The following is a 23,230-nucleotide window of genomic DNA, read 5'->3' on the forward strand; positions in this document are numbered from 1 at the left end:
CCGTCAGAGGCGGTGCACTCAAAAAGCCAACCTGCTGTGAATTTATAATTTGCTTTTCCACTCGTGTGATTTGTTCCTGCAGTTATACTCTGGTTCGGATCCTGTCTGTGTGTGTCTAAATGTGCTGATGGGGGGAGATGGGCTACATCCTTTTGTTGCATGGCATTTGAAACTCCCTCTGTGCTGTTGGAGCCAGTGATGCAAACACTGTCGTAGCATTAACAGAGGGTATTTCAAGGGCTTCAAGTGAGATACATTAAGTGGCATATGCTCACATCAGAGCCAATTCAATCGCATGCAGACTGACAAAAAGTTAACATTCATGCATTTCCAGAATGGTTTGTTAGCTTGATCCAGCTTTAATTCTTTCGATTTTTAATACCGTAATTCATGAGGTCAATAGAGGCCGTCATCTAACCGTCATTCATGTTCAGTGACATATATAGTATCCTGACACACTGCCAAAGGTTTACATGTTATTGCTATCAATTGACACTGTAGAGGTGCAGGTCACAGATACATTTACTGTGTTGTGCAGTTTCCTTGTTCCTATATTTACGACTGCTATTAATCATATTTTGTTTTTCCACAGAATGTATATGACTGCTTAATTCATATGACCTTGTCAAACATGCATTTTTCCATTCAAGATACCTCCAATATCCTCCAATGGAATCTGCGGCAAGTCTCCCTACGTCAGCAACATTGCAGGACCTTTGTGCTCCTCCAGCATTACATTCAGGCCCTATCTTCTCCTGCTCTCATTAGTGCCAGAGGTAGAGGTGACAAGAACGGTCACCCAATCTCAAAGTGATAAAATGCACAACAGAAGGTGCTGCAGAGAATTAGGTACTTCTGGAAAAGCCAGCACAAACAACTGTTTGCAAGTGCATGTGATGGAGTCTTAAGAGTGGAGTTTGGTGCAGTGCACAATTTACATTCTACTGTATATTGATTAAATCTGTATACCCCATGGGAAGGAGTATTGAGCATCGTGACTGTAGGGTAGATTTTAGTTCTATCCTCTGCATTTTAAATGGCTTCATGCAGCATGTCATTACTACTTAAGTAGCCTACCTCAGCTTTCCCTGTAACGAGAATAAGTTTGCGGTAGTTAAAAGTGATATCCAAATAGATTTTTTTATGCCGTCCTTCGAATTCCAAAAAACAAAACATCAAAGTGAAATATCTTCCACATTAAGGGCCTCTAATCATCATCATCAGCAGCGTATTTTGCAGAAAGCTATCATTTTATACATTAATAGCTGTTTTTCATGATTATTAAACACACATACACAGAGAGAGAGAGAGAGAAAAAGAACATGAGAGAGCGAGAGCGAGAGAGACATGAAGAACAAACCATCTTGTCCCTTGCTTCAAGGGATGCATAATCAATTAAACCACTCGGGTATTAAAATATCATTTGTCATATCAATATTATGTCGTGCTTAGCATGAGGAAGTTTTAAGTTTCTCATGTAATTTTCTTTTGGCATATAGATAATATGCATCTGTGGGGTTGTGCTGTTGAATGTTTACATACCAGGTATAAAAAAAAAAAACAATTGTATACTTTGTCAAAATGATTTTAAAGTATCTTTGGAAGTTTTGGTTAGTAGTACTGCAGTATTGCTCAGCACCTGGTTAAAATGTATTGTGCAAATAAAGCTAAAACTATAATATAAAGAACATTTGTAAACACCCCTCTCTTAAGTGCATGAGGGCAATGTAGCTTCACTCTTGATGACAAACATAGCTCTCAATAGCTCTCTTTCTCACAATGATTAATAGGCACTCTGTTTGAGCCGAATGCTTGTTAAAAGCTGTTTGAAGATCAAATATAACCCAGATGTCACATGTAGCAAAGGCAAAGCTTATGCATTGCGTTCACCAAGGTCTGTTAGGCCTTCTGCAGTCTGCCTGTAAATGCTGTACCGCTGATGTAATAGCAAAATCATATCACCTGTTTTTTATTTATTTGTCTTAAACAATCAACATACTTTAAAAGAGAAAAAGGAAAAAATCAAGTAAAGTCACAGATAAAACACAATCATATACAAATCCATCTGATTCCCACGCAAAATAAAAAAGGATGAGTTTGAGAAGGAGCAGGCAGAAGAAATATGCTTATAAAGTCCTTCACCTACTTTACAATATCATATCGTTACAGAAAAACACAACTATACACTGTGTGTACGTACCCATTAATATATTCAGGTCACTTTTATGTAATGGTTAAGTATTGTTTTTTCTCAATCTATTTTTGAACTGTATAGTATTTTTATTCAATAAAATTGGAAAGGGAGGTTATTGTACTATCTCAAACAGAGACAATGACTGTGTTTTACACTGCCTCAAAACCAGTACCGGGTTAGCAAATAGTTGTATTCTGCCTAACACATTCTGAAGTTTTTTTATGGTCATATATATATATATATATATATATATATATATATATATATATATATATATATATATATATATATATATATATATATATATATATATTTATATATTTATGAAAATTGTTAGAACTACTGGTAAATAAAATCAAAATCCATTTTTGAGATAATAGCCGAGCTGTCAATTCTTCCAATTTATTTTCTGATTAATTAACACCAAGACCAAAGCAGTGTCCTTTAGGGGTTTTTGTGGGCCAATCGAAAAGACCCCCTTTCAAGCACATCTAATTCTTATTTGTCTATTGTTAATGTCAAACTTATGTGATTCCTGATATCAAGCCATATATTAAAAATAGGTTGGTCGAATTATTTTGTAAAAACTAATAATAAGTTTGTTAATATGGTCTAATATGGAAAAGTATATTATCCTTCGGTGAGAACGCAATCATTGAGGATTATATTTATACACTGGAACTTTTCTCTGATAGCAATGTAGTAGACCTCTGGACAGTTTTTGAATTAGTATTTTTAGGTGATTTACTTATTAATTGATGACTTTCTGAAACACGGATTTTAAATATATGACAAGATGATAACAGCCGCATCCATCCTACATATACTAGGCAGTAGCCTAAGCACTGTTGTATTCATGAAAAACTGGTAAAGCTTCTTCGGTGACAGGTGTATTTTCTCCCTCATCGACGGCCGCTTGTTCTCACGCTGGAATGGCGCTTGATGCTGCTGGAAAGCGGCTGCTGCTGCGGCGGACAGCCTCTCTGCATCCTTACCCCTCCCCCTCGCGAACAAATCGGAATGGTTTCTTCCAGGCGAACCTGTCACTGTCACCGCGGCGGTGACGGCAGCCAAAGTGTGAGAGCAGAAGGGGGGAGAAGGAAGGCTTCATCCACTGCCTGCCATTGCAGTGCGGCGGCTGCTGCTCTGGAGCCACACCAGGAAGACCTTTCCATTCATTTTCTGTAAGATTTTCACAAGCACGCCGCGAGGATCATTGCTTTTACGAAAGGTGAATGGGTAATTTGATCTATACGTGAGTACGTTATTTGGGAGAGTGCATCTGGCTGTAGCCGCAGGAGCTGACTGGATGTGTGTCCCTCTGCGGGTACGAGCGAGCGATAACGGTGCAAGCCGAGGTAACTTAACTACCTCACTGCTAGCAAACTGCATCTACGCGGTGTGCTAAGTGATTAGCTAGTTGCCCAACATGCTAACGTTATCTTCTAGTTCAAAGCGTGACTAACGATGCTTATTGCCATATTCTTTGTTGAGCTTGCATAAGCGTTAATGTCAAGTCACAAAATGCCTTGCGGTCGAGCTGTCATCGGGCGGACGGGTTGTTCGCATGTCAAGTGTGCAGAGCGTCCAGGTAACGTAGCCGGGATGAGCTAGCCTAGCTGCTGGAACAAAATGTCGGCCAGCTAGGGGTTGATTTGACCAAGAGGGTATAAACGTGTCAGAAGAATAATAAAGTGTCAGACTGCAAGAGCCAAGGAGTGGTATGTGAGGCCAGCTTCTAGAAATATGACATCATTTTTTTTTTTTTTTTATAAAGGGAAGGTCAAGCGGTGGCTTACCTTGTTTTGATGGTCTGTCTGTAAAACCAAAGTGGGTCTTTGGTAAAGCTAGGTAGCAGTTGGCTAACGTTAGCTTGTTAGCTGGTTTTAGTTTGGTGAAACTTAACCTGCTTTCCTGTTCTGGTGTCTGTACTAGCTGTCATAATAATGACATGCCAGCTGTATTTAGGGGCTTTCCTGTGGGCTACAGTCGGTGTTTTTCTTAGTTTAGCCCTCTAGCCAATTCTCTATTTACCTTTTCCATTACAATGATGTAGCCAAGTTACTTCTGCGAACACGAACAAAACAATCTTCACCTGTTGAATATTTTAAACGCTGGACATTATCGTTTTGTTGTTTACACTTGGTGTGAACTAGTCAAAACTACAGCTAGTATATGGACATATAACATTGCACACTGTCCATTTACATTTAAAACAGTTTGAGTGGGGAGGTAAAAAATAAGTACATCAGTAATACAATTATATATTGTGGGATTCTTTTATATATTGTAAATATAATAAATAAAATATATACTCATGATATAATTTTGGATTGTGGGATTCTTTTTATCACACTATCTTGATTTGGTTTTTAATTTCTTTACCTTATCCTAATAAAACATCTTAAGGGATAAGTCATTATTAAAAGAATTACTGCTGTCGAAATAAACAATGATGGCCTCTGCCTGGTTGGCCAACATATCTCACAAACATGTCTCACAATCTTTGCTAAGATTACACTATGTATGCAAGCATCATTAACATTTCAAAATGATTAGGTATTAAATATGCTGTTAATGTTGTCATTATCGTCTACCTCTACAATTGAGTTGTCTTCACTTACTTTATAAAAGGTAGATTGGCTGGTCCTGTCATAGAATTGTATTGTCTTTGATTTGTCAAGTTTCTATAATGGATAACAGACTTTGATTTTAAAGGAAGCTCCCAACAGACTATTTAGAGAGCAAACATTACATTTCTCCTTTAACTATAACATATTTACAACACAACATATAACTAGTATATGTGTCAGTGGTAGTATGATGAATTATTACTACACATCCCCAGAGCTTGGGTCTATGACTTAAACATGTCATCACTGGCCTCATGATATAGTCATGGATATATATTATGGGAGCAGGCCAGGACAAGATTTGTCAAATGAAGTGGGGGAGGCACAATACAGATGATATTTGTGGCAGCCATTACATGTTTTCTTGCATGATAAAACTTTTTTTTTTTTTTTTTTTAATAATTCAGATGGCAGTGTTGTGCAGGGGATGTTTCTGGCAAGCATGTCGCTTGAGACTAGGATACTGTCTAGAGGCTCAAGGGCAGCCATACATGTGGGCCTGTAAATCATGTTGACCTAAGCTGTCATGGGAACAGCAGTCACTACAGCCATTGTGGTTTTGGAAAGACAAATGTTTCTGATATTTTGCCTACTTGAGTTAAATTTGACTGCAGTTTTGTAGTACTGTGTATCTGTAGAAACTGGAATAAGGGGCTTATCCGTTGCTGGTTATAACATACCTACATAACAACTGATTTACCAATAAGTCTGCATTACTGTATTAATATTGTGTGGCCACTTTCCATATTTTTAAACCACAGGTATGCATTGGCATAATGCTTGGTTAATGCCAAACCAAATGGCTTTTTATGTAATATAAAAGAGAACAAAGTGGATGTCCTCAGGTGCTTCTTTGAAGAAAGTAATGGAACTGGAACTGTGAAGCAAGAGGGTGCTGAAAAACAATGCCAAAAAATGGTGGGAGACTTTAGAGAGAGCTATGTTTCAGTGTTAGTGAGAGCCTAGAGGTGCCACTAGAAAAACATTATTTAATGAGTTAGCTTGTGCTATCCTAAAGTACTATATCTCTGCTTACACCATGGATTTTTTTTTAATAATTAGTATCATTGTGATATTTTCATCCACTGAGAGGTGTAACTTCTGACTGAGATGGACTTCTGACACTTTGTTCCTCCCTCTGGTTGAGGCTATTAGCTCTCATCTCATCCTTTTTTCATTATAAACTGCAGCCCAGTTTAATCCCGTCCACCTCTTTATGTCCATTCAAATGTTACATTGCATGCTCCATTGGCACAAGATGAATGTAACTGATGCCCATAGAGTTTAAAAAAAATGCTAACATAAAAGGGGCACATTCAGCTAGTGAAGATCCTTTACTGTAATAATGTTTTTTGTGTTTCTGTTTTTGTCAACCTTCACAAACAACTGTATGGACAAAATTTAATTCATAGTATATTGTACTGTACGTACTGGCCTCGTCAATGTCATTTCAAAGGTCAGGCTTTAAATACTTGGTATCTATCTTCTTTGGCTTGTTACGCATTTTATTCTACGTCATTTTTAGGCTACTTTTTGGAGATGGTGTAAATCGATTGATGGGTGCTGTGAACATTGAAAGGTAATTTCTCTGTTACATGGCCAAGCTAAGACCTCCTAGCCAACACCTCTTAAAATATGACTTTAAAGTCCATGTCCCCATCGAACAGTAAGTCTCCGTTTCAACAAATTGGCCTCCTTTTTGTTATGTTTACAGCGCCAGTTATACAGAAGCTTGTTTGTATAACTCAAGTCCAGTCGTAAATCCCTATTTGAAAGGGGTGTGGAATTATCAAGATAAAGAGGCTTGCAAAATCTCACATCAATCACATTTTAACGTGAACGTCCTTTTTCTTATAGTGCAGAAACGTCCCTTATCAATAGTGTTTTTCATTGGCTCTGTCATCCTCATTTCAATCACTGTGACAGAGAGGAGGCGGGGTGCAGGTCAGCGGCTCAGCTTATCAGCACATTCCTGCCCTCTTATGTGCTCTGTGTGTGGTGCTGATAACTTCCACAGGGCTGATTGAGTTCAGGGGCTGATTTCCTGCTCCATGTATTTAGGACACACTCAGGCTCTGGTTATGATCACTGACTACTACAAAAAGGGAATGTCATATCTTTACTAAAAGCAGCTATGATCAATATTTTTATAATAAAATGTTTTGCTTTTAGCCAAAGCAGGCAATGTACAAGCTCTAAAGACCCACTGTACACTACCTGCTCAACACTAAACAGTAGGTGAATATAGTGGAGCATTTAGCAGCAAAGGAAACAGATATCAGGAGTTGGTGGAGACCATTAAAACCACATGTAATAATGTAACTCAGCCTGACCACTCACACTGGATAATAGTATTTTTTGAAGATTTTCAGATTGTAAATATATGTTCATCCATCCATCCATCTTCGTCCGCTTATCCAATATCGGGTCGCGGGGGCAGCAGCTCTAGCAGGGGACCCCGATCTTCCCTTTCCCAAGCCACATTAACCAACTCCAACTGGGGGATTCCTGATGCGTTCCCAGGCCAGGTTGGAGATATAATCCCTCCACCTAGTCCTGGTTCTTTTCCCGAGGCCTCCTCCCTGCTTGATGTGCCTAGAACACCTCCCTAGGGGGCGCCCGGGAGGCATCCTTACCAGATGCCTGAACCACCTCAACTGGCTCCATTTGACGCAAAGGAGCAGCGGCTCTACTCGGAGCTCCCCACAGATGACTGTGCTTCTCACCCTATCTCTAATGGAGACGCCAGCCACCCTCCTTTCAAAACCCATTTTGGCCGCTTGTACCCTTGATATTGCTCTTTCGGTCATGACTCAGCCTTCATGACCATAGGCGAGGGTAGGAACAAACACTGACCGGTAGATCAAGAGCTTTGCCTTCTGGCTCAGCTCTCTTTTTGTCACCACAATGTGATAAATTCCCCAGCCCACCAAACTGCAACCCCTCCCCACCCCTACTACGTCTCGATATCCTGTCCATAAATACTACAAACAGGACTGGTGACAAAGTGTGGCCTTGGTGGAGGCCAACCCTCACCTGGAATGAGTCCGACTTACTGCAGAGAACCCGAGAACCCGAACACAGCTCTCGCATGTGTAATTATGACAAAAGAAGAGACTTCCAGCTATACAATATTTCCCCTTCATGAGGTAGGCTGTATTGTGTTGTGTCTGAAGGTCTACAGGTCTACACTCTTATATATAATCCTCATTTATTTTATTTAATGTATGTACCTTTTTTTTTTTTTTTTTAATAATGTTTTCAAATTTGTTTCAGTGTTTCATCAACTCGTAACAGGGTGAACAGCACTTAAGTAACAAATGTGCTGGAAAGAGAAATATAGCTTAGGTTAAGGAGGAAAGACTATTTATTTTGCAAAGTGTAATCACAACTTTGCATTCTGTCCTCATTAATGTAGTATTAAAAAAGAAGATCTAGAAGCTCAACTGCTGACTTGAGGCAATTAGCAGTTTGAGATCCCTACATGCCGCTTGGTTAATGTAGAAATGACTAATTTGGATGCTGCCTGGTAGGCAGAAGGTGGTGGAGAAAGCAAACTATGTGTGGAATCTGTCACCACTCCCAGGCTCTGCTTTGAGGGATGTAAATTTAACCTGGGTGTCTGTCAGGCGTGTCCATCTCGTACACTATCCTGACTTATGTGTGGGATGTTGTGACCCACAGGGCCTTGGTTCGGTGTTAGATCCATGTTCTACCTTGATGATGAATTTGGGCTAAATATTTTTAAAAATGTGTTTTTGTGTCGGTTGAAGTCTGTTCAACCTTGGATGGTCTTCTTTGCCAATTTGTAATCTCCCTGTATCACAGGTTTGTTTTTTTGATATTGTTTTATCTTCCTTATGTTATTGCATTTTGTGTATTTGTTGATTTTGTTGTGATGTATTTTGTCTTTCACAATCAAGTCTGTAACAGCCAATGTAAGCCTTTCTTAGCTGAGTCACCAATTTACTTTATTCACAGTGTGTCCATGTCAGTGGTTACTGCTGGGTTACCTCCTGCTCACAGAGAACAGGACATAGACAATGTACGCAAATGATGCCCTTATATTAAGCAATATCGGTAATAGCCATCTTGTGGATGTCAGGAATTTGATGAGGAACAATCATTTTGTTACAGGCAGAAAGGGATGTTTAAGCTCACGAGGGTGAGTAGATGTTTTATGGTAAACTAAAACATATTGAGTTGCTTTACTGATCGTGTTGTACATTAGGATGACGTGCAAAGGGAAGTTTTGCTACAGCTGTCTGATAGAGAAGTACACTAGTTTCTGCCATTGTGTCACCAGTCTTCTCAATATGAGCTGGAACAAAAGTCGCATTGTAAAGAAAAGGATAGCCACAGCTTTTATTAACAACTCGGTCTACCATGTGTTTCCTGTTGATGGTGGTGATGGAAAATGTAGACCTTAGACAACAAGGAATGCCTCAGTATGTATGTGGTTGGCAAATACTGCAGATGCTTAAAGTTGCCTTAGGTGAATTCACATGTGTGTGCTACCATGCCGCATGTCACTCTGTAGAAAACAGAGACATCTTAACAGTAATGTGGTAAAATGATTAAATTCCTAAAATGAATATAAACACTTTTGGTAAGTTGTCTAACCATGCCCTCGCAATGGTGCTTGATTAGATACAAATAATGTTTTCCACAGGATAGTTCTATCCTAATGTTCTTAGTGATGTTGCAAACTGCATTGCAGTAAGCTATTTTCTCAATGCCACCATTATAACCTGGGCTGTGGTTTGTAGTGAACATTTCCTGAAGGGAAAATTATTATTCCCATGGAATAGTTGAATTTATTGAACTGCTTTGAAATAATGGTAAATAAAGTAACTAACTACTAACATTTTAACTGTTCTACAAAGTGGAAATTAAATCTAGAATAAACTGGCTGTTGCCCTACAGATGTCAGCAAGCTGCTTCATTGAACACGGGATGTTACACATGTGCCTCTTTGCTTTCCTCTCATTGTGCCGCCACTTCTCAGATTTTCCTTTTTTGTTCAGCTTAATTGTATCTGCTTTATTAGCAGCCTGCTAATTTTAGCAAATTTTAGTGTTAGTGTTTAGTTAAAGTATAATGGTGTTTGTTTTGCCTTCAGATGCAGTGTAAAAAATAAAATAAAATAAATAAGTATACTGTTTTTTATTATTAACTCTCAGTTCGATGGTCAGGAATCCTTTATGGGATGTCACTGACTTATTGAGCATAGTTTATGCATGCAATGCAGCACATCTTTGGAGGAGGGGTGTAATAATGTCCCACATGCAAAGAGAATTGTTGAATTCAGCTCTGGCTCAACCAGGACTTCAGGGGTTAAGTCCGATACAGCAGTTTACACTGCGGATGGATGTTCGCTAGTACAGAGGAGTCCCATGCTGTAGCGGAACTGCAGATCCCACACAGATCGCTGCCAAGCCAGAGGGAATTTGCTTCGATCCCATGAGCGTGTAAGGAGAGAATTGGAGGAATGGATACATTTTGAAGAAAGATGTTGGAAAAGGAAAGAGACCATTTGTGGGGCAGAGAAGCATTAGGGTGTAACTGCAGGGTGTGTTACTTAAACACTCACCTGTGTTCATAATTTCAGTTGCTCCAGAGCCAAGAAAAGAGAAAGGAAAGGAAGGTGGGGGCAAGTCCCTCCTAGCACTGATTGGTGCGGTAATGCACTGAGGCTGCTGATGTGCGTCTGCTGGAATCTCCTGCTGGATTTACTGAGGAGTAGCTGTAGGTTGGAGATGTTTTCTTCTCTGTCTTTTGTAGTGACCAGGATGAACTGATGTAAGTACCTTCTGAGCTTGTATGCATCCAGTTTTATCTGAATCCTAAAGCAACAAATCAAATAAAAAAAAAGAAGGGAATAAGGTTGATGTCTGTTTTACTGTAGCCTTTAAATAATGCAAGTGTGTGGCTTTCATGTTTTTGTAATGGTTAGTAATTAAGTTTTATGTCAGAGTTGATATGTTTCATCTGACCTTCTAATCACTCGTGCATTGCTGCGTCTCTTTCCCAACATTAGAGATCCACAGTACAGTGTCTAACCATGCTGTATGTGCAGAGTGTCACTTAACTCTCAGGGGACCCACTGAGTGGTGCTAAGGCATGAGCCCTCATTAGCATTTGAAATGTTCTCCGAGGCAGGGGAGTTTTAGCAGTTGTCAGCACTCCCCTGCACATTGTTTTCAATATCTGAAGTGATCAATCATTTTCTTTTACTTGTTTGCTGCTTCACTGCCAGCAGCCACAGTGGAGTGTGATCCTGTTTTTTTTTCTGTATTTGGCCGCAGTGCAACTTGCACAGTGAAAGTATCCTCGTTTTGACTTAGCCATTTGTCCATTGCTGGCATGCTCGTCTTTGTGTCAGTGTCATTCCCGGTTTGATTTGAGTTGCCGTAATGCTCTACTCAGAACTTTGGAGCAAATGAGAGTTGTTTATTTCTTTGCTGGAGAGACTGAGCCTCATTATCTTAGTTGCTGCTCCTATCATTTGGTGACCCATCTGTAGTTGGACTGTGGAAGCCCATTTTGGTCCCAAATAAGGATCCGTGTCCTCTTACACTAATACTAGGACTATAATTAATAACATGAGATTTTAATAGTATTTTATTAGAAGGATAAACCCCTTGAGATAATGTTCATGAAAATCAAAAAGTTTACTCATTAAGGGGGGGTCCTCGAAAGATGAGATGTGGTCTGGGGCGTCGGACTAGGGGGGAAAAGGGGACTGAGTACCCAGGGCCATAATGTGAGGAGGGCCCAAAAAGATGCTAGAATGAATAGATGTGGATGCGAGGAAAGGCCCATAGAAAAAGCCTTTCTACAGGGCCTGGAATTTTGTGCTACGCCCCTGGATTTGGTTATCTGTAGTCTTTAATGGAAGAAATGTATCATACTAGTATCTTGTTTTATTAAATTATTTAAAAGTCATTTTTGTCATTTGGTTTTGTTTCAGTTAATCAGCAGAATTCAGAACTAAAAATTTCATTTAGTACCACTAGGTAACATGTGAGTAGCACAGCGTCAACATTAAGTATCCTCTGTTGTATTACTTGTTGCAATAGCTAAATTTTCACTGCACTGGCACTGTAAAGGCTTTGTGAAAATGAATTACCTCTCTTTGTTTTCCTCAGGCATTACAAACAAATCCAAAATATGGTCACTAGAGAGGGAGTTAATGTATTTTCTGTGCTGTATTGCATCATTTGTTCCAGTCACTCCGTGGCATTTAATATAACAAGAGGTTATTAAATGCTCTCCAGTGTTCATGCTGAAAGTTTCCCCTTAAATCACTCTGTTACAGCATCACAACAGCAGAATTAATAAGAGCTATTTTTAGCTACTCTTGTCCTAGAGCGGTCAAAATTGAGTAAGGTTCTGCGTCCCCCCTAAACCATACTACTGCACAAAATCTTTTGTCAGAGATTTGAACACCCCACCATACTGCTTCTGTTCCCTCTTTGGAAGCAAGCTTAGGGTTGACTGTGTTCTGTGTTTGTTGTAGCTACAGTACAGAATCTGGAAAGGAAATAAAGAGATGTGAAGAATGACTTGCAATGCAGTCCCAAAGAGCAGCTCCTTTTACTATTTAACCAGCCAAATTTGGTAATTTTATCATTCATTAAAAGTGAATTGTTTGGTCTATAGAATGTAAGCAAATAGCCAAAAATACCAAATACAAATTCTCAGACCTCCATTGAGAGTCTTGAATTAGAGCTCCAACGATTAGTCAATTACTTGATTAGTCGAGTTTGTAGTTAATCTGCAAATTTTGATAATTGACACATCGTTTAAAGGTGCAGTATGTAATACTGACAGCTAGTGTTTAAAATAGTTACTGCAGAACAAATTCAAAATACTGGAGAGAGTCGTCTCCCCCGGCCCCTCCTCCCCAGACTCGAAGTTCATGGAGGTTGCCAGGCTGAGATCGCAGCATTCAACAATGTTGCGAGACGCTTGTCTCACCTAGCAAAACATTTCTCTACAGTGCAGCGGAGTGGCTAACGTAAGACGCTGGCTATATTGACAGCCATAACAGCCTGCACTCAGGCAGAGCTTTGTACCATGCTGACAGATGCACGTTTTGGGCTTAGAATTATGGAAGAAGACTCTAAAAATACTGACTGCAACATTCACTAAACACACTGCAAACTCACAGTCCTCGCTTCCTGATTTACAGCCCCCCTTTCTTGGCTTAAAATAACACTGCTGTATGCCATGGCAGCTGAACAGGCTACACGTTGTAAACAGCCGTGGCCCGTTTGCCTCGTCCTATTGTAACGTTAGCTGACGTTAGCGGTTATGGTGTGTAAGCATAGCAGCGGTAGCCAGGACAAGTTGGGATCAGTTTACTGGCTGTTGTTTATGTGAGTAACAACTTGAGTACTGTATAAAAGACATAAAACACCCATCCTAAGTTGTCGTGATAAATAAGTCTGACAAAACTCTGCGTCCTTTTGGGTTCTAAGCTATCCAATTGTTCAAATACATCTCCAATATTTACCCAGGGATGGTTACGTCTCTAGTCAAGCAACTGGAAACGAGCCAAGGATTCTTTTTAGGTCTGGTAGATTCCATTGATCCCTTTCGTTGGTTTGCAGCCCTACATAAAATGCAATGTTTTCTCAAACCAACAGTGCAAAACTGAAAAGATATTCACTCTACTGTAAACAGATATTTCTACTTGACATAGTGAGTTTTTGCCATTTTTGCTTAAAACATAATTTACAGAAAAATTATTATTTCTGTTGAACGACCAATTGATTAATTCACAAATTATTTCTTTTCTATAATTTAGGAAATTAATCATTAGTTTCACATTGATTCACATTCTTAAAAGGCTAATGTTAAAGCATTTATTTGACGGACATAGTTTTTTAACGAGGAATAAAAGCACAGTGGGCTTATCGAAGAATTGTGTAATTTACCATTTGTGTATTGACTTCACACAGTCCACTTTGACGACCGCTTTCCTGTCCTTTTTCCTTTCAGCTGTGTGATCCATCTGTGTTGTAGTCCATCTGTGTTGTAGTCCATCTGTGTTATATTGCTGGGTCCCAAGTTGCCTGGTTGTAATCCCCCAAGCTTGACCCAACCGACATAGTGTGTTTCTGCTGTGAAGCGGCTGCCAGCCTTGGCTCTGGCCTGTTTGATGAAGCTTCTGTTGGCACCAGTTATTTGTGGCCATAAAGGGTGTACACAACAGTGCCACAAAAACTCATCAGTCCATGGATGCTGACCCGACTTTAGTACAAACTGTACACAGGAGCAGCAGAGAGTTGACTCAGACTTTTCACTTGTCTTTTGTGTTTACTTGACTTTTGAGAGAAGTCTTTGGCTCTTAAAAGGGCACTAGCATGCTGCTATGGTCTAAAATCATCTGGCAGGAGGACTACAGTTGAAAATTAGCCGACTAGCTAACACAGGCACATTTACGGAAATGTTGATTAATGTGTTCTGTCCTTTATATCAAATATTAAGTAAAATGAGACAAAATGCCATGAGCATACAATATTATTATATTTTTTTTCTGCAAAGTGTTTATTTTTTTAACATTTTTAATTTCTACAGAGAACAGCACTTTGGAGGTCTTTTGGTTTTGACAAAGGCCATTAGTGCAGACTGTGTTTAGATGTGCATGTAGCAACAAATAGTGTTCATTTAAAATGCCAAAAAAAGCTTTTGTTTCTAAATGAATTCAGCTGTGTCTTTTTTTTAAACCTCCCACGGTTGAGAGGAACCTTCAGACACAGCCTGAAAATGTCAGGCCACTTGAACAACACCACACCGTTCCCCCTGTTACCAGAGCAACACGCTCTATAAGCAGAGAAAGCAAAATATCAGACCTTCAAAGGTGTGTGTGTGTGTGTGTGTGTGTGTCACTGTGTGTGTCACTGTGTGTGTCACTGTGTGTGTCACTGTGTGTGTCACTGTGTGTGTGTGCGCACGTTTCATTACTCATGAGATTGGAAGAAGGAGAGATGCTCAATGCTGCTAAATTAGTTTTTTGTTTTGTTTTTTTCCTCCTAAATTATGTTCAGTTTTTACTTTATTTTAGATTCCTTCTGTTTTGCTCCATTTGGGATTATACATTTCATTAAGTTCACGGTGAGTTATTTGAATAGGATCTCCCACAGTAAGCATTCTCTAATCATATTTTCCAGAAAACAAAATCACATTTCTCACAACCCGGCTGCAACACAGAGCCTAAACATTTTACGTTTGTGTGTGTGCATGTTTGTTACGCTGCATTAATGCCTATAAAGAATTTCTGAAAGTAAGTTTGTCAACTGGAAACAAGTACCTCCCATAACTTTGCAGTTTATTGGCAAACGTCTATAAATTTAGACAAAAGTTCGACTTCCCTGCATCAGCGTTTTCACAGTGCTGATCGAGAAGACACAAGGCATAAATCCTCATTCAAAGAGGAAACTTTCCAGTGAGAATTCCTGCTTCTGTTTTCAGTCTTTTTAATATTCAGATGTCTCTTTTCCTCTTTCTAGTGCAGTGTATTCAATGTAAAATGCCACGGGGAGCTCCCCTGTTGAAACCTTTGTTCCTCCTCCATGTGAGAGTCCCACCATAAGCTGCTTGAGGAGTTTGTGACTGTTGCTGCCAAGCTGAGAACGTTTGGGGCCACTTGTGGCGATTTACTCAGCTGCCTGTATGCCCAGACACTGGCTTACATTTGGCACTTGGCTGACAAGTCACAACAGACATGAGGACGATGTTTTGAAGGAAGCCTAGGGGGTAAAACAAATAAACAGGATGGCAGCAGAAACAGTTGGCTAAATTACCTTTTCTTTTCAAATTCTAACATTTAAGTAGTTTGCCTTTTGGTCGTTATAACTTTTGGGAAACGTAGCCATGCTATTAGGCAGGTTGTCATAATGATGTGGTGCACAGGAATCTTCAACATGAAGCTGCTGGTATGACACTTGCTGTTTTGGGTTTGAAGCTGTTAACAAGGTGGCATTAATGTCAGCTGAGGGTCCAAGCACTGAAACGGATGCTGCTTTTAATGTAAGATTTATCTCCTTTTGCTCATCTGTCATCACACTTTGTTGCATATGCCGCAACATGAGATCACTCTTCCCAATGAGGGATCAAATAAATTACCAGCCAAGCAGAGGGGAAAATGTGTGATCATCTAACCTATTAAGGTCACATTCCTCGGATCAATTTACATGACAAATGGGGATTATTGCATTAGGTGCTGTGATGTGGGTTGTAATTTTCCCCAAAGGGATGGACCGGATAGTATTTTATAGGCAGCCATTGAATGTATAAAGTGTCGTGGGATTGTGGTGGAGGTAAAGTGCTATAGAAGAAGAGATCAGATAAGAAGTGAGCTGTGGGGGGATGAGGACAGTGCTGACCGGCTGAAGGAGTCGACCTTCATCTTATCCTCTGGTTGTTAATGTGACGCAGTGTGTGCTTGGCCTCATTGTATCTAGCATTGTTTTAATCATTGCATTGTTGTATAATTGTATTCAATGCACTGTAAACATGGGACCTCATACTGTGGCTCTACTTTAAAGGAGTATGTTGATATTGTGTGATCTGTTTGGCAAGATGTGTGAGTGTACTGCAGATAAAACCAAGCACAACACAGTGCTATCTGTATCACTGTAAATAGGTAACAGTGTAAAACCTGAAACAAACTCAATAACTGGCTGTGTGCGGGCTTGTATGTGTATAGTGCCTGTGACAGTTTGCATCCTTATTAGATTTTGCATGTGAGGAGCCCAGGAACACAGAGAATGCTTCCCTATTTTAACAAACTCTTAACTTAGAGTGGAAATGGGAGTCAGTCGGTTTCAAAATGTGAACAGTTTTAGACTGTTTATCATTTTTACTTATTTTTCTGTGTGGGGTTTTGTTCTCTAAGCCTTATGTTTAGCATTATGTTTTCCATTCTGTATTTGCAGTGCAGGAGTGATGCAAATCATAAATTATAACCAAAATTCCTTTAACGGCTATTTGTTTTAACTCAAGATAATGTTCATACTGCAGAAGCACTGACTCTACATCTGTTGCAGGAAGCACGAGTGCACACACTAGAAAGGCAATTCGCTAGATTGTGCTGATAACAACATCCACATTATTCACTTGAAAAATATAATGATGATGATGGACCATCCTGCTGAACTAGATAAAAGTTTAAATTCACAGTTCTGGTGGAATGCTGCTGTGTAAATCCATTTCAGGAGCAAACTGGCTTAAACACTGATATATTGACTGCAGTTTATCAATTTTAAGAATAATGTTTGCATGGTCCAAATGGTCTGGAGATTAATCGCTAATAATATTAATTGTTAGTTTCTGTCCTATTAAAAATGCAGTGTTTCGTCTAACCAACAGTCCAAAACCCAAAGATATTGAGTTTCCCATCATAGAAGACTTGGTAGAAGAAAACCAAGCTTGAACCAGTGAGCTTTTGCCATTTTTGCATAATTAATTCATTAATTCATAATTTACAGTGAATGACTAAATCTGTGTGTAAGGCGGCATCTGTTTTTCCGGGTGTCTAATTTGGCGCCTTTGGATCTAAACCCGGTTGGACTTCTTGTGTTTATCAATTTCTTGTGTTGATCACACTGCACTGTGTCTTCCAGAGTGCCGCAATGGAGGAGACTGTCATTTGGGAACAGCACACAGTAACACTACACAGGGTAGGTATCCTCCCTCAAATGCTCTTTATGTTGGTCCATGTTAAAACCGGTCCTGGTCCCAGTATCTCTATTCTATCTTTGCTTGCACCACCCTCCATATTTTTAGGATCACATCCTGTAGGAAATGGCTTACTTTATTCCCAGTTGCAGATTTAACAGTTATCACAGAGCTTTTCTTCTGCATGGTTCTCTCTCACGTTTCTGGCTGTGGAGCCTAAAAAACCTACACATAAACTGCATTTTGTGTATGTTTTGCTTACAAACCACTCAGAAGAAGTTCATCTTGCAACTGCTATTACTATGTGCTTGCTAGCAGTGAAACAATACTGATTTTGTGTGTTTTGTAATACTGTAGATTGGATTTAGAGTCTCAATGGCATATGTTACAAGTTGACCTGCCTTTTGTCAGTCAGCTATGTCAGACCTTTGTATAATGTTCAGGATTTTAGTCTGCACATAATGCTAAATAAACATCCTAATCTATGTTTCTCTGTGTGCAGGCGCCAGGGTTTGGCTTCGGGATAGCCATATCAGGAGGTCGGGATAACCCTCATTTTCAGAGTGGTGAGACCTCCATTGTCATCTCAGATGTGCTGAAAGGAGGCCCAGCAGAAGGCCTACTGCAGTAAGATTTTGTTCTATTAATAGAAGTGCGGTAAGATTGCTAGTTATTCGTATTAAATTACCCTTCCTGCTCCAGAAAGACTCCAGCATGTCGCGTGTCTCTATGTCCCCTCTCTAGGGAAAATGACAGAGTTGTAATGGTTAATGCTGTCTCCATGGACAATGTGGAGCACGCGTATGCAGTTCAGCAACTTCGTAAAAGCGGGAAAATTGCCAAAATTGTGAGTGTAAAATTCCCATTAAGAATTCCTTTAGGAAACTATTTGGTTAGTTGTTGAAAGTAAAGCTAAAGTCAAAGACTACAATGTGTCGTCGTATGTATATTAACATGTATGTCATTTAGACAGACATGTTAATATACATAGGACATTTTATTTAGACATTACTTATATATTTCACAATTGATTAATGGAGAAATATACATGATTGATTCTTCTTACTGTAACTGATCTCATATCTCATTTCCTTTGGCCAGACAATCAGGCGTAAGCGGAAGGTGCATGTCCCCATGGGCCGCCTAGGGGAGAGGGAAACTATGTCAGAGCATGACGAGGAGGAGGACAGCTATGATGAAGAGATATACGAGACGCGGAGCGGACGTAGCGGCGCTTACAGTGGAGTGGGCGGGGCCATGGGCAGGCGCAGCGGGCGAAGCAGCGGGCGAAGGGACCGCGAACGTGAACGCAGCGGCTCGCGAGAGAGAAGTCTCTCCCCGCGCTCTGACCGCCGCTCACACAACCTGCCCCCACGTCCTGCAAAGGTCACACTTGTCAAATCCCGCAAAAATGAAGGTGAGGCTCACAAAGTCGGGGATAATGAAAAGGAAGGCCAAGTTTTTTTTTAAACAATCTAGGAAATCACCTGCCATTTTATTTACCAATCTATTAGCAGACAGCCAGCCTTTAAGGAGAGACTAAGAGATCCAAATCAGCATTGGTCAACTGCCAGAGTAGACTAAACTTGCCAGCCACAGCAAAATCCAAGTTTTCTCAAGTAAATCTAAGTAAAAGAGCAATTAATCGTCTTTAATCAGTACCGTTAATCCCAGTGGGAGCAGCGGCTTGACAGTAAAGTGCAGTCAGTGCGGCGTGGACACGTGAACTCCGTGCTAACATGGTCTTTGTTGCTGTCGTTCACTTTGTAAGCAGAATATGGCCTGCGCCTGGCCAGCCACATCTTTGTCAAGGACATTTCCCCTGAGAGCCTGGCAGCCAGGGACGGCAACATCCAGGAAGGAGATGTCGTTCTGAAGGTGAGGAAGAGGGAGACAAGAAGCCTAGTGAACATTTCATATCCTAAAATACTTAACATGAATAAAAAGATTGAAATGAAATGATATTATAAGCTTTTTTCAATTTTTGTATTGATGGTGATGGAGAGAAGAATTGTTAATGTTCTGGAATTGACGAGGACTCACTGTTTTGATGTATTAGTCTATATTTTCTAAAGTCTAATGTTGCCTAACAGCACTTAAAGTTGCAGCTTGATCTGCTTGATGTAGCTTAGTTCTTTTAACAGCTTTATATAGCTTTTTGTGCAAAACTGTAGCCGTTCTAAATCAATCGTTTTTCCCGTAATAGCCAGCACTTAGGAAATAAAAGGTTACACAAATGATTAAAGGAAGAATTGTCAAAATGATGTGCAAGTTAGTACTGTACAGCACATTCTGAAGCTTACAAATAGATTTGACCTTGACAGATATAATTTGCATGTGATCTTGTGCTTTAACTTCTCATATGACAATTTTATTGGGTTTAAATGTGAAACAAAGAACTCTTTATTTGATGTATCTTATTTTGAATTGAAATGATCTGTCTGTTCTTTGCTTTGCCGTGCCTAATCGCTTCTTTCTCTGATTTTTCTCAGATCAATGGCACAGTGACAGAGAACCTCTCCTTGATAGATGCCAAGAAGCTCATAGAAAGGTCAAAGGGCAAGCTAAAAATGGTTGTTCAGAGGGATGACAGGGCGACCCTGCTAAACATCCCTGATCTCGATGACAGCATTCCTTCAGCCAACGCCTCCGACAGAGACGGTGAGAGTGGTGTTAAGTGTTGGATTCATCTTAATTGGGGCGCAGCTGAAAAGCCAGACTTGTCAGTGTGTATTTCGGAATTCAGTCGTTTAACAGTGGCTCTTGTTTGATCAGACATTTCAGATATCCATTCTATGGCATCCGACCAATCCAATCGATCACACGACAGACATCGTAGCAGCCGGTCTCGCTCGCCAGACAGAAGATCTGAACCCTCGGACCACTCCAGACACTCCCCCCCACAAATCAGCAATGGCAGGTAAAGACCATCCGTCAGACATTTATATTTTAGGCAACAATGGAAAATTATAATCTGTCACTTTCATACAGATTCAGTTTTTGTTTATTTCTACTACTTTCTCTCTCCACTTTATATAAAAATGAGTAACCAAGTACCAACATTAATTAAAATTTTAACATGTGTTTTGAAAATCAACTTTTTTATGGTTGGGAAAACCAGCAATTTGATGACATCACTGTAGCCTTTTAGAAATTGTGATGGGCGCTGTTTACTATTTTTTTGTTAAACTGAATGATTTATTGAGAAAATATTCAGCAGATTAATAATAGTTAAAACTAATTTTTCAGCCCTATCTTAATATAAAAAAGAAGCATTTATGTAACTGAACTTGCCATAATGTATATGCTTCTTTTTGTCAACATTTATTAAGACAGGCTTTTTTTTGTTTAAGGTTGTGAAGGATTTCTGATTTTATGTTTGGGTTAATTCCAACCATCAGCCCATTCAGCAATTCTGGGACTGTAACCTTGTTTGAAAGTACATTATTACTTCTTCACCTTAACTCAATAGAGCACCAGAGTTGTTCCCTTTTCACACTGCATATTGACCCAAGGAAAATATAAGTCAACTGTTCAGCTGCAAAAGAAACCTCTTTGCTCAAAAAACTCTACTTAGTGTAAAAGTTAATTGCTCAATGAAGCAATTGTCTGGAATTTAACGTCCTCTGTGATTTTGAAACAAAGCATTTTTTTTATTCATCAGTTTCAAACACTGCTAATTAGTTTGAACTGGAAAAGTCTTGATGATAGTCTATATGCCAAACACAGGAACACTACATTGCAAAAAGCAACAATGCTTATAAGAACAGTCTCACCAACACTTACTTAATGAGATTTGTCTGGCCTTTTTATTCCCTCTATACGTCAACAGCTGGAGAATACCGTAAGTTTGTTACCATTACTTAGTGTGAGTAGTTACTAATAGTGGTAGTAAAATAGATGTGGCTTAATAGACAAGTAGTTGTTTTAGGTGTTAGGACTTTAACAAACACATCACTAATTTTCAAATGTATAACTTCTCTGTTGCAACAATGACTGTAAGAGCAAATTATTACTTAATGGAACATTGCTGAAGTGATACTTTACAGCATCAATTATTCAGTAACACGTCTTGTTTTGACTTCAGATGACAAGAGTCCTGTGAAGTGTCATAGGATCCTTGTGTCTCTTGAAAGTTTTGGTTGGCAAACCGCACGATTGGCACAACGACAATCTGGCTCCAACAATGAAGGAACAAAACAATGTCACCAACTGGCTGTGTATGAGTTTTTGTAAGATCTTTCTTTGTCTGTGGATGTCTCTCTTGATTATGCTCTATTTCGGTTGCAATAAATTTTGTGCATGTTAAGATGCCAAAACCAACAATATGTTGTAATAATTTATTTATGACACATCTAGGCTACCGGAGCATATTTTAATAAGTATTTTAATTAACAGAAAGGAGATGCTGGGAAAGGATGTTATTATTTATCTGAACCTGGATCTTTGACCTGTGACCTTTTTTCAGGTCAGGAGATTGGCAGTTAAAAGTAGGGCCTCCTCCTGGATGGGTTGAAAAAGAAGTTTGTTCTTCCGCAGCCAGTTCAAACCGAGTCCTGCATGGTTACTTTGTCACTCAGCCTGTGAATAAAAGCAGTATCTTGCCAGTAAAGTTGTGCCAGTGAGTGGGGCAGCCTTTAGCTCACCCAGTAAGAGTGTGCGCCCCATGTAGGGTGAGTCCTTTGCAGCGGACCTGGTTTGAATCTGAACTGTGGCCCTGCCTGTGCTGCATGTCATCCCCCTCTCTTTCTCTCACCCCTTCCTGTCTATATACTGTCACTATTGAATAAAGGTAAAAGCCCCAAATAATAATCTTGAATAACGCTAAAAGTTGTGCCAGTGAGCAGCCTTGTGAATCAGCGCCATACAACCTGATTTACCTACTTCTATTACCATCTGAATACTTATTTTCGGGATTGTCAGCCTTGATCCTAACAAGGAAATTCTGTCATCATTTACTGACTTATAATTGGCCAGGGTCAGTTTATGTGTTTTAATACTGGCATCAAAGTCAAACCTTTGCCGGTCTACAGCCAGAGCCACACAGTAAAATTCACCTGAAAGACAGAATCCACTCTGACAACTTGGATAAGCTGTTCTAAAAATAGAACATAAAAGAGTGAAAAGTGGTGACCTTCAGGATTAAGATTCAGACAGTTTTTCCTCTCAGACGGCAGTCAGGAGAAAATTTTATCCAGTCTGGGTTTTGTGTTGAGTTGTTTATGGCCTGTAGTCAAGATGTAAAGCTCCCCTGTTGCCTCCAAGCTCTACATCTCCAGAATAAATTATTTATAATGTTACATATTCCTTTCGTAAAGCTAAATTGTACAAAAACATCTATTTTTGTCTGCAGTCACAGAAGTCGTGATGACGACCGCATCTCGAAGCCGGCTTCAACGCCAGTCAAGCTACCAGAGGAGGTTCCTCTGCCCAAACCGAAGGAGTCGGCTATTGCTAGAGAAGAGAAAACGCTCCCACCACTCCCAGGTCAGACACAGATCAGCTAGTAATCATTTTTTGAATGACATGTTTGTACACCCAAAAGTTTGTGTCTTGTGCATGTGAGCAAATACAACATGTTGGTGTGGGTTTCCCTGTCCATCAGAAGCAGTACAACATTAAATGATTTCATGACAGTAAAATGAAATCCTGTTTGAACCAGTCATTTTTGCCCTTTTTAAAAGCACGACTATCAAAAAAAAAGTCAGATCCC

General features: G+C 39.7%; 1 protein-coding gene across 11 annotated transcripts in view; it reads left to right on the forward strand.

Annotated features, from left to right (window-relative positions):
• The window catches only part of tjp1b (tight junction protein 1b), a 66,394-nt gene that overhangs the window by 29,118 nt on the left and 14,046 nt on the right, over positions 1 to 23,230 (forward strand). For 4 of the 11 annotated variants that reach the window (XM_034880019.1, XM_034880023.1, XM_034880022.1 and 1 more), the window contains 8 exons: positions 17,463 to 17,519; positions 18,020 to 18,144; positions 18,262 to 18,364; positions 18,619 to 18,934; positions 19,292 to 19,395; positions 20,010 to 20,178; positions 20,293 to 20,437; positions 22,871 to 23,004. In XM_034880019.1, the coding sequence (XP_034735910.1) occupies positions 17,463 to 17,519; positions 18,020 to 18,144; positions 18,262 to 18,364; positions 18,619 to 18,934; positions 19,292 to 19,395; positions 20,010 to 20,178; positions 20,293 to 20,437; positions 22,871 to 23,004 (1,153 nt within the window). Of the gene's footprint in view, positions 1 to 17,462; positions 17,520 to 18,019; positions 18,145 to 18,261; positions 18,365 to 18,618; positions 18,935 to 19,288; positions 19,423 to 20,009; positions 20,179 to 20,292; positions 20,438 to 21,349; positions 21,362 to 22,870; positions 23,005 to 23,230 lie in introns of all 11 variants that reach the window. The other 7 variants (XM_034880015.1, XM_034880021.1, XM_034880017.1 and 4 more) reach the window with 5 other exon arrangements.

The sequence above is a fragment of the Etheostoma cragini genome, chromosome 8, assembly GCF_013103735.1.
Source record: "Etheostoma cragini isolate CJK2018 chromosome 8, CSU_Ecrag_1.0, whole genome shotgun sequence".
In the NCBI taxonomy this organism is placed as follows: domain Eukaryota; kingdom Metazoa; phylum Chordata; class Actinopteri; order Perciformes; family Percidae; genus Etheostoma; species Etheostoma cragini.